The following is a 12,376-nucleotide window of genomic DNA, read 5'->3' as shown; positions in this document are numbered from 1 at the left end:
CCCAGGCTGGAGTGCAATGGCATGATCTCGGCTCACCACAACCTCCGCCTCCTGGGTTCCAGCAATTCTCCTGCCTCAGCCTCCCGAGTAGCTGGGATTATAGGCGCCCAACAGCATGCCTGGCTAATTTTGTATTTTTAGTAGAGATGGGGTTTCACCATGTTGTTGAGGCTGGTCTCAAACTCCCAACCTCAGGTGATCCGCCTGCCTTTGCCTCCCATGTGCTGGGATTACAGGCATGAGCCACAGCACCCTGCCAGGGCCAGTATCTTTTAATGTGAATGAAGGTAGTTATCAAAAACTGCTCTGGAAATTGTATTTTATTTGTAAAGAATGCTTTTGTTTGACATTGAAGTAGATTTTTAATTTCAATTATTATTTGAGTAAAGAAAATAAAGGATTTAAAAGAAATTTTGAATATCATATTTTTAATCAATAGTAAGTACAAGACACTGATAATGTTAGCTGGAGTGTTGGATGTAGTTTAGGGGTTTACAGTGACATAAGAGGGAAAATGTTTAGGCTGTACTGTAGAGATCTTAAAATTTTGTATTTAAGTTTATAGATAATCAGTGGAGACCTTAGCTCAAAGTATAAAGTGGCTGAAATGTCCCTTTGAGAAAGTTAATCAGATAGGGCTATATAGGACAAATTTGAGCCAGGACCAGTATGTTAGCAGGTTACTGTAATAAAATTCTTGACAAGTAAGCTTGCGAATTCTAAGTAATTGGTAACGTGCTTGAAGTGGTAAATAGTTTGTTTTTCTGCCTCTTAGCAGATAAATATTGTATTGGACAATATTTAACTTGACTATTGGGTAAGAGTCCATAAGATCATGATAATACAGGTCATATTAGCGTTAAAGATTTATTTTATACCTTCTGAGAGTGAAGATGGAAGAATTTGACTCAATTATAAGACAGAAACTACCCAGTTTATCAGATTCAGGTTAACTGTGCATTTGTTTTCTGCATTTTGTTCTATAAATTTTCTGAATGTGTTTGTATCACTGCTTCTGTCCACTTTATTTTAATTAGTGGGTTTCATTTCTGCCTTTTACTCTTCATTCAGGCTTCTTCAGAACAGGTAGCCATGTTCAAATGCTTCTTCGAATGTCTAGAGCCTAGAGCATAGTATAACACATAGTAGACCTTAATAACCATAATGATTCAAGAGGGATTTCATGTCTTTCGTTTTGTGCCATTTCCATTTTTAATGACCCAAAAAGTAATTATTACTTTCAAGGAAATGAAAGTTAGAAGCAGCAGCACAGATGTTAATATAGGTCATATCAGGATGTGCTGTTTATTAGTTGTATGAACTTGAAAAACTCATTCAACCTCTCTGAGCTCCAATTTTTTCACCTTTGAAAAGATTTGAATGCATGCATTAAGTGGTTTATTTATATATTAAAATAGAAGCTACCACTTATCAAGTGCTGCCGCGCCCTGTGACTATGCTAACCTCATATACTTTATCTTACTTAATCTTTTTACCCTATGAAATGGATGTTGTTGTTATCCCCATTTTCCAGGTCAGAGAACTGATCCTTAGAGAAGTCAAGTAACTCGCTCATGGACAAGGACATATAGGTAGAAAATGAAGTCAGAATTCAAATTCTGATCATTTTATTCCTGAACCCATGGTCTAGATTAACCATTAAGGTTAATAATATATGCCTAGCATAAAGTATATTTTCAACAAATGATAGCTATAATAAAGCTGGTTTTGATGCGGAGGGACAATTTTTAAAATCTAATTTTGATATAGTAGGTGAGAAGTAGATCTGGCAATCTGTGAATATAATCTAAGGCTGTTCCCCTGGTGTTTTCCAGCCTTATATTTTTCCTTCATTCACCCTCTTTCATTCAGATTTACTTGTCAGTTAAAATTACCCTTTGAGAGAAGTAAATTAATAAATCACAACATTAAAAAAACCAGTGAATCAATAAATATTTGTTGATTAAATGTTCATGAAACTATTTCTGGTCCACGGCATTGCTTTAGAAATAGCTTTAATTGCAACATATATTTCATGAAGTTCATTAATTAAGAATTAAATTGAAATCTTGCTTTTCTTTTCGGTAGTATTCTCACTATTAAGCTTTCCCTATTGTTGAGGTTTCTAGAGGAAGAAAGTATAATAAAATAGAGAATTTTAAAGTAATTTTTGTTATTTGCAGGCATTTAGATCATCACAAACTGTGGGATCCCAATGAATTTGCAGTTCACTGCTTTAAAATTATAATGTATTCCATTCAGGTAAGGTTTGATTAACTATTTACTATATATAAGTAATTTTGGTTCTGTATAGATAAGCACATTATCAAACAGATGTGGAAAGCTCTAGGATATAAATCATTCCTCTTAATTTAGCTCTTTTTTCTCATACATTTTCATTTACTACTTATTTTCTTATTTGCTAAGATGAAAAGATAGATCTAATAAGGATAACTAAGTCATTCTGTCATGGTTCCTCTCAGAGCCAAGGCCAACACAGACAAGCTTCTTGACAGTCTCCTGCTATCCCCTGATTCATTGAGGGTGCTGTGCTGTCTTTTAGGGGTTCTGAATTGTCACAGGGATATCTGATCTCATAGCCTACCTTTCCTGGATGGCCCCTAAGCTTTATATCTAGTCTCCTATGTATACAACCATTTAAATGAGTAGCTTTGGGCACTGGAGAGCTGTAGATGTGCCTGGGACTGCTGCTGGCCTCAGTGTGCACTCACCTTTCCAGATGCTTACCTTCTTATGGAGTTTAGACTAAGGGACTTTCCTTTCTTGTCGCTTTATCTGGATATCAGAAAGTCTTATATATAGCTGACCCTTGAATGACATGAGTGTCAACTGTGCAGGTTCACTTACAGTATAGATTTTTTTTCCCAACAAAATGCAGATCGAAAATCTATTATTTGTTGGATTCAAAACCCCACATATATGGGAGCTGATTTTTTTCCTCACAGGACCAACTGCAGGATTTGAGTATGTGCAGATTTTGGTGTGGGGTGGGGCTGGAACCTATCCCCAAGTATATCAAGGGATAGCTATAGTCTAGTATTTTACTATTGTGTTATGACAGGATTTGGCAATTTGGGAAAACGTGTAATATTTCTGGAAATGGTAGTATATACTAGAATAGAAATTTCTGTTTATTACCATTGTACAATTAAAACTTTGGATAGCTTTGATTGTTTTAATTGCCATTTACCATAAACTTGGTGTAGGTATCACTCTTAGGTAATATTTCACCCTCTCTCCATAAAACAAACTAGCTAGTCTTGACTAGGATTTATATCCTTAAGGGTTTACATAGACATAGTTTCAAATATAGTAAGGCATTTGTGGTAAAGGGAAAATATTTTACTTAAAGCCTATCTTTTATGCTACATTTATTTCTTGAGGGTAACAAGATGTGATTAAGAGTTGTACTCTGAGATCAGACAGAATTCACTTTTAGGCTCTTTCTTAATAGTTTCTGCATGACCTTAGACAAATTACTAAAACGTGCCTTATTTATACTGTGAAGGGCATGGAGTAATTGAGGTGAATCTACCTCCTAGAACTGTTTGCGTATATAATACATATAAAGTACTTAGAAGAGTGCCTGCTTCTGGTCACTTCTGAATGAAATACTCTTTTGTCGTCATTGTTGTTATGTTCAATGTTATAGTCATGTATTAGCTCAGGAGTCACCAATTGAAAAGTAGTAATAATAACTAATACATATTAAGCATTTTGTCATACAGTAGACACAATTTGGGTGCTTTATACAAATTAACTTACTTAACTGCCCCAAGAATCCTATGAATAATTGTTATTGTTTAAATATTATAAATGAGAGAAACTGAGTTACAGGGAGATTAAATAATGCTCTCTTAATCTGAAAGTTATTTAGCTATTAAATGATAGAGTCAGAATTTGAACTTGGGCAAGTTTGACTCCAGGGCTTGTGTACTTAACCACCACTGTATTACGTTGTGTCTTAAAGCAATTCATCTGTTAGCATTGCTTTAAACTTCAGTGTAAGGGCAAATTTTACCATAGATAAATGAAACCTCAGTACACGTGACTTCAACATACTGTATAACATCTTCGCACTTTCCTTCCTTTCATTCCATATTCTTTTGTTTAATACATGATATCATTCTTGAGTTGTTCTTTATAAGTAGAACGAACACATGCCCTGGTTTGCTTAGTGTAGTCATACTTTATAATTATTGACAATACCTCCTTCACTCTCTGCAGTGTCCTCATTTGGACAATAAATCAAACAGCTACTCTTACCTATAAAGGCAGACTAATAACTGCACAAGGTTCACACATCAGAAGCGTGCAGCTTCCTGGACAAGAAGTTCAGTTTCAGGTTTTGTGTGTGTCTTCCTGCCTAACATTCATCTATTTTAACATAGCTTTAAATGAAAAAAAGTAAAGATGAAAACACAAACTTAGTTTTTACCTTGGGTGGTTTTAAAAGTAAAAGTAGATGTGTATTATGACAAAAATTTGAGAAATACCTAGAGATGAAATCTGTTACTTGATAGAAAAGGAGGGAAACTTTTTGCATTTCAGCAGAGTAGCCATTATGCATAGGGCACTTCTGCTTCTTATCAAACCACACATTCCAAAGGAAAGAAAGTAACCAGCCTGAAAACAGAGTGGGGGGACCTTTCTGAAGGCAAATACAGACAGAGCGATTGAGAGCCACAGGCGCTTTTTACAGCTTGTGCTTAATAGTAGACTGATCCTTACTCATGAGTGTAAGTGTAGGTTTTAAAAAAACAAAACTTTGCTACTCTTCAAAAACAAAAAAATCTCTTCACTGGAATTAAAAATAAACATTTTTTTGGCTATCCTTTTTCTGTTTTAGGCCCCAACATCATTTACTACAGTTGATCAGATTTATTTATATGTCATAAAATTGCCTTTGTTAATTGTACATCTTTTGATATCTCCGTGATTTAAATTTTGTCAGGTACACATCGATAATATTTTCATTTTGACACTAGCTCTTGATTAGGTGAGTGTTTTGACTGTTTAGATTGTTAGGTGTCCATGTTAAATAGTATTTATCTAGTTTGGGTATGGGAAAAATACTGTGAATGTCATAATTTATGTTTTTTACAAAATTTTGTACTATTATCAAATCATAAAAGTGTATAAATGTACTTTGTGAAATTACAGAGAATATAAAGATAATAAAAATTTCTCATAAATCGCTTTCTCAGAGGTTGCCAGTGTTAATCTTTTTATATATAATTCTAATTTACTTTTTAAAAACTAGATTGAATTTTATTAAACATAGTATTGTGCAGTATGCTTTTTTTCACCCAGAATGTCATAAATATTTTCCAGCATCTGTGTTTATTCTTCAAAAGAATGACTTTGTATTGTGGCTATTTATTGTCTCATAACATTACCACCAGTCACTAATTGGACATTTATGTGTCCGGTGGTTTTTTTCAGTCTTAGGAATTCTGCCAAGGTACATGTACTTGTTTATACATCTTTGTACTGTTTTGTCTCCTTCAGGCTCAGTATTCTCACCATGTGATCCAGGAGATTCTAGGACACCTTGATGCTCGTAAAAAAGATGCTCCTCGGGTTCGGGCAGGTATCATTCAGGTTCTGTTAGAGGCTGTTGCCATTGCTGCTAAAGGTTCCATAGGTGAGTGCCAGTAAATAAAATGTGCATTAATCTGGTTCAAAGTGTTCTTTCAGTAATTATAGCAGTGTATGAAGAACTCTTTAAGAATATTTCTATACGTTTTTAGATGTACAATAATTTTTTCTTTTTGAAATTTGGGTTTGTGCAATTATTTTCAGGCTTCTTTAGTGCACAGTTAAGTATTTTCCTCCACATCAATTCCTCCTCCCTTTCCTTCTTCAAGGATACTCAAGGTTTTTGAGTATTCACTATATACTGAACATTGGGAGAATGCAGAAACAAGAAACTGATAGTGTACTTGTGATTTGACAGCTCCACCTAATACTGTAATATGTGGCAAGCTTTGATCACATATCACAAAAAAAAACCAGGGTTTATAGAAGGGAGGGAAAATGGATTAGCATGAGCAAAATTTTATGTGGTCCTTTTTGGGTAGAATGTATGGTATTAGTTTAGAAATCAGAGAAGTGGCTTTAAAATTAAGTCGTAGCCAAATTGTGGACATATTCCTTTAGCTGATTAATAGCCCTTAAAGATTTAATCTTCATGAGAAATGTGCTATAGGATAATTTTTCTGGCAGCAAAATGTAGGGCACATTAGAAATAACGAGTTAGTGTCATTGTATCCATGAGGGAAAGAACTTGCCCTTGCATGGAAGCAGCAGGAATAACAATGTCAGGTTGATAGGATTTGATAATGGGTTAATGAGAAGTAGGGGTAGTTCAAAACTTATGATATTATACCTACATGTAACTACAAAAATGGAATAGTGCATATTAGAAATACAGAAGTTTGAAGGAGAATCTGGTTATGGTTTCTTTGCTTGAAACACAAAGTGGAACTATATTATGTAATGATATAGTCATCCCTCGGTATCTGCAGGGGATTGGTTTAAGGACCCCTGAGAATGCCTAACTCTGCGGGTACTCAAGTTCTGTGTATAAAATGGTGTAGTGTTTGCATATAACCTATGCACACCCTCCCATATACTTCACATCATCTTTAGATTACTTACAGTACCTACTGCAGTGTAAGTGCTATGTGAATAGTTGTTACACTGTATTGCTTTTTTATTTATTTATTTTTTTATTGTGGGATTTTTTTTTTCCCGAATATTTTCAGCCCATAGTTGGTTGAATCTGTGAATCCAGAAGTGCAGATATGGAGGACCAACTGTATTTTTTTGTTCTTTTATTGTCAAATAAAGGTGGGCATCTTGGATATGAATTTTCTATTTTATCTTGTAACTTAGAGAGATAAAGCAGGTTATTTAATTGGAAAGTTATTTAATTGGAAATATGAAATAAAACATAGATGATACATTGAATCATCACATTGATTAATGTCTACTGTGTGTTAGGTACCGTGTGCTAGGCTCTATACATTTGAAGAGGCATTTAAACATGGCTACCTGTCCTGATGAAGCTTGAATCAAGAGTAAAAGGCAGAAATGAAACCCACTCATTAAAATAAAGTGGACAGAAGCAGTGATAGAAACACATGCAGAGAATTTATAGAACAAAAAGCAAGAGAACAAATGCAGTTAACCTGAATCTAATAAATTAGGTAGTTTCTGTCTCATAATTGAGGCATATTCTCCCTTCCTCAGTCTCAAAAGATACAAAATAAATATTTGATGCTTCTGTGAGCTATATTATATAATTTCGTGGATTCTTACCCAGCGGTTAAGGTAAATATTGTCCTAGTACACATTATTGTGAACAGATAAGATTAAATAGGTAGAAAGTTTTTGGTAATTCTTGTATGCACATACACATTTTTTAAGGGTAGAACCAGAGATTCAAACAGTGAGTTGCTCATAAATGCCCAGTGTTTGTTGGTATAATGAGGGGGCTTTCTTAATTATTTCTCATTTACTCTTTTTTAAAAAAATGAAATAGTTAATAAATTACTATGGATTTTTGACTAGAAAATTACAAAAACAATCTGTGAAGAACTAAGATAATTGACTTCAAATATGCAATACTAGAAACATGTATCTTCTCACATAAGTGATCCCTTATAGGTCCAACAGTGCTGGAAGTCTTCAACACCCTTTTGAAACATCTGCGTCTCAGTGTTGAATTCGAAGCAAATGATTTACAGGGGGGATCTGTAGGCAGTGTCAACTTAAACACAAGTTCCAAAGACAATGATGAGAAGATTGTGCAGAATGCTATCATCCAAACAATAGGTGAGTACATTTCACTTTTCAAAACTGTCGTATAAAACAGTGATAGACAAAGCTCTCACATAAAGTCCTGGACTATTATAGTACATTTGTCAAAGATGAATGATAGCTTAAACTTCTGAAAACTTTATTTTCGAAAATAAGCAAGCATGACAATGGAACAAAGAACACTATGTTGTTCCATTAAATCTGCAGGACACGAATTCATCTACTGTTAACATTTTATGGCATTTACTTCTTCATTTGCTTTTACTCTGTCATGCCTGCATCTCCTCCTCCCTTCTCTCTCTCCCTCTCTGTTTCTTTTTCTCCCTATGTGTGTCTCTTTGTGTATGTATGTATATGTGGGAATACACACATACACATGCGTATTTTTTTCTAAACCACGAGATACAGGAAGTTGCATACATCATGGCCTATTACTACTACATACTTTGATGTATTTTTCTAAAAAATAAATGTATTTTTTAATATAACCAGAGTTAAATTGTCAACATCACTAAATTTAACATTGATCCAGTACTTGAATCAACCCTTCCTATTTCAGTTTTATCAGTTGACCCAATAATGTACTATATTGACTTTTTTCCTTAAGTCCAAGATTCAGTCTAGGATCATATATTGCATTTAGTTGTAATATTTCTTTAAGTCCATTAGTCAGGAACATTTCCATTATGACATGGACATTTCTTAAGAGTAAAGTCCCCCTCCCACTTTTTTAAAAATAGAAAGTTCTTCATTTGGTTTTGTAATGGTATTTCCTTGTAATTAAATTCAAGTTAAATATTCCTAGCTGGAATACTACATACGTTATATGTTCTTCTCAGATTAGCACATCCAGAGGTACACACTGTAACTTGCTCCTTTTTCGTTAAATTAATTTTGATCACTTAAGGCATTATTATATTCCTCCACTGTATGGTTTTAGTTTTTTCCATTGTAAATAATAAGCAACCTCTGAAAAGGCACTTTCAGACCATGGGGATATTCTGCTTTTCATCCAGACTTAAGGTTAGATTTAGCATTCGTTCATAATTCTTGTCTGAATTAGTCTTTATCATGATGGCTGCAAAATGATGGTTTTTAAACTCTAGCGCTCCTTCCAAAACTATCAGTTGCCTCTCAATGTTCTCAATGTTCTATTGTAAGCAGGAGCCCCCTTTTCTACCTTTCTATGTATGTCAGAATGCATGTATTTGTTTATTGGTATGAACTCAATGGATTTGTATTTTCATGGTTTATAATTCATTACTATAGTTAATCATTTTGATGCTCAGATTGTCCCGGATTTGGCTCATGGGAGCTCCTTCAAGACATCCCCCAACCCCCCGAACCTTTTTTTTTTTTTTTTTTTTTAAAGCACTGCCTTACTTGGGTAAGCTGTTCCAGACGAATTCTATACTTTCTGCCCCAGCCCTGGAATTAGTCATTTCTCCAAAGGAGCTGTGGTTGCTTTTAGTGGGTAATAGTATTAGAGACTAATATCTGGATGCTAATATCTTGGACTTTAATATCGTATACTTTTCTTTCTTTTTTAAATTTTCTTTTTCGTTTTTGTCCTGACGCTGGTCAAAGTACAAAGAGTGAAGAGCTTCCTTAAGAAAACAGCCATGAGAATTCACATTTCTGGAAATGAAATAATCTGACTGTGTATAAATACAAATTCAAGCAAGCAAGCTATTTTTCTACTTTAATCTTTTTCTTTCAGTATTTTTTTCAGGATAGCCAGATCATATTTTAATATAACCACCTGCTTGCTATGATAATTTCACAATTTCACAATTGTATTCCTGGGGTTTAGTACCTAATTTCTAACCTAATAATAGTTTCAATTAATAGTAGAGTCATATATAAATTTCTTCTGAAACTAGGCTTATGCCTTTTATCTGGGTAAGTTTTTCACTTCTGGGCTATTTATTTATAATAATCCTTTGGGATACTTAATACAGACTTTCTCTTGGTCATCTTGTTTTTAAAGTTTTATGGATATGCATACATGGATTGTGCATCTCCATTGACACCACCTATTTATTTATTGGACATATGTGTACACCATTTCTTGTACTAGGGCTTCATGATACATGGGGCTCTCACCTTGTGGAGGCATTTGTTGATCTGCTTGGAGTAGTACCTCTATTTCATCTAGTTGCCGTCTCATCACATGTCTAGAAATTGTGCTCATTAAGGAAAATACCCAGGAGTGTCTCATTCAACACACTAACACAGAGTAGGCACTTAAGATTTTGAGACTGACTGAAAAGACAAAATGTAATAAACTCCAGCGTTACCATGGAGTCATAATAAAGCATAGACCTTCTAGTTATTGCTTAAAACAATTAGTATTAATGTGTAGTGAACCTCGGTTCTGTGGTGACTTTTACATTTATTTGGATTATTTATAATTTTTTGTGATATTTGAGGATGTTAAATCAGCTAATCTTGATTTCACAGAATCGATTTAAATGCTTTAATGACTTCTAATTAATTCAGTGTTACTGTTTCACTCTAGAATATTTAATGTATTGTTTCTTAAGTATTTTATTATAAAGCGTATATACAGAAGACTCAAGCCATATTTCTGTGATACAACACATTTAGAATAACATGTAAGAATTTAAAAAAGAGAGGAAAGAAATGCAGTGTGGCACAGTAAGATTTCTCTTTTAAAATCAAACTTTAACAAAAATCTGGTTTCCTTAATAGTTTCCTTTTTAATTTCTCAGTATCTGGCAGTTGTCAGATCATGTGGTTATTCCTGTCGGTGGGCCATGGAACAGGGCTACTGTAGCTTTTGCACTTCCAAGTTATCAGCCTGTTGGCCAACACCTCTTTCTTTTAAAATAGTGAAGAACATAGCTACCTGCTTTGTTCTTTTCTTCTGGACTCATTTCTGTTCAGTAGTTCAAATACAAACAGTAGGTGTAGAGAATGAGATGCTTTTGGTGACTCTCTGTCCTTAGAGCTAGTCATATTGAAGACTCCTACCCAATTTTAAGTTAAAAAAATAAAGCAATTCTAAAGCATACATTAGTTGCATTTCTTTCCTACTGTTACTATTTTTAGGTCTTTAATAGTCTTGTGTCTAATTAACATCAGATATAGTGGACTCAGTTGACCGTATGCTTGGGAGACAAAAATAAGAGTTTTTCCTTAGGACAATGGTTCTTAACTTTGTTGCACATTGAAATTACCTCAGGATCTTAGAAAAGCACTGATGCTTGGACTACCGAAACCCCCAGATATACTGACTTCATTATTTTGGTATGTAGCCTATGCATCAGCATGTTAAAAGCTCCCCGAGGTAATTCTAATGTGCAGCAAAGCTTGGGAACCACTGAATTAGAGAATACTATTCCACACATTTGAAAAGCATGAAGAATGACCTTGAATCAGAGATACAAATGTTGTTGAATACAGGGAAGTATGATAGTGCTTGTTAACTCCAAACTTTTACTGTAGTTAGGTGCTGTGGTAAAGAGAACTGCAGGGTACTTCATGTCCTTGTGGTAAGAACTGACTTGTTTGAAACAGAAGGTCAGTGTCCAGTTTTCTGCAAGACTGGGAATGTATCTAGTTGTATGGAAGAATTATAGAATAATAATAATAGCGTAGGCTTTGGAAATAAATAACCCTTATCTCAGGCCCTAATGTTAGCTGTGTAATTTTTTGGTAAGAGTTCTTAACTTCTCTAATCCTCATTTCCACAAGAGGAAACTGAGACAAATAAGAGAACCTAGACTCATAAGGTTATTTTGAGGATCCAAGTACAAAATAATTTCTTATTTCATAAATATGTGTCCTGTAAGTGTTAACTACAGTAATATACTTTAAGGAGATGGAGTCATGTTAAGGTTATGAGATTTTTGACTGCTAATGTACGTGGTTGTGGGAAATGACTTTTACCCCTAGGTCCAATCAAAATGATGAATAGAACAGTTTGAATTTGTATGAACAGATCATTAACTCCAGTAATAGAAGCTGAACAGTTATATTGAAAAGTCAGCTTATTCTTAAAAAATACTAAAAATGCAGAAAGTTTCTGTAATGACAACATTGAATTTTAAGAAAGGAACATAACAGCCATGATTTGATAGTCTGTTCCAGTCTTTCAAAGAAATAAGAAACCTTTAAAGTGTGAGTAAATAATTAAAGGTTATAAATCTTTTGTGACCAGGAAGTAAGTATCAAAAGCTACAGCAGATAAATTTAAAATATTCTCAGAAACTAGACTGCATAAGAAAAATGACAGGTAAGTTATTTACTTATTTTTTACATCAGTTGAATTACGTATGTTGAATTAATTCACAGGGTTTGTAAACTATAAATTTGGCTTATTATAATGACATTCAGATATTTGAGCAATCCTGGAAAACCAGAGTAGTGACTAATTATTGACTTCTTTACCAATGTGTGGCCTGATTACTGGAACAAAAATTTAGGCTCACAGTGTGTGAACTAGAGTTTCATGTGTGAACTAGAGTTTCATCAGAAATACTACCAAAATATTTTTCCTTTT

At 34.1% G+C, this 12,376-nt stretch overlaps 1 protein-coding gene across 1 annotated transcript in view; it reads left to right on the top strand.

Annotated features, from left to right (window-relative positions):
* Positions 1 to 12,376, top strand: part of EFR3A (EFR3 homolog A (S. cerevisiae)) — a 111,561-nt gene that overhangs the window by 49,292 nt on the left and 49,893 nt on the right. The window contains exons 8-10 of the mRNA XM_011977107.1: positions 2,184 to 2,262; positions 5,533 to 5,668; positions 7,696 to 7,863. Of these exons, the coding sequence (XP_011832497.1) occupies positions 2,184 to 2,262; positions 5,533 to 5,668; positions 7,696 to 7,863 (383 nt within the window). The remainder of the gene's footprint in view (positions 1 to 2,183; positions 2,263 to 5,532; positions 5,669 to 7,695; positions 7,864 to 12,376) is intronic.

Source organism: Mandrillus leucophaeus, unplaced genomic scaffold (genome assembly GCF_000951045.1).
Source record: "Mandrillus leucophaeus isolate KB7577 unplaced genomic scaffold, Mleu.le_1.0 Scaffold173, whole genome shotgun sequence".
Taxonomy (NCBI): domain Eukaryota; kingdom Metazoa; phylum Chordata; class Mammalia; order Primates; family Cercopithecidae; genus Mandrillus; species Mandrillus leucophaeus.
Note: the sequence above shows the minus strand (reverse complement) of the source record. Positions and strands in the feature narration are given on the sequence as shown.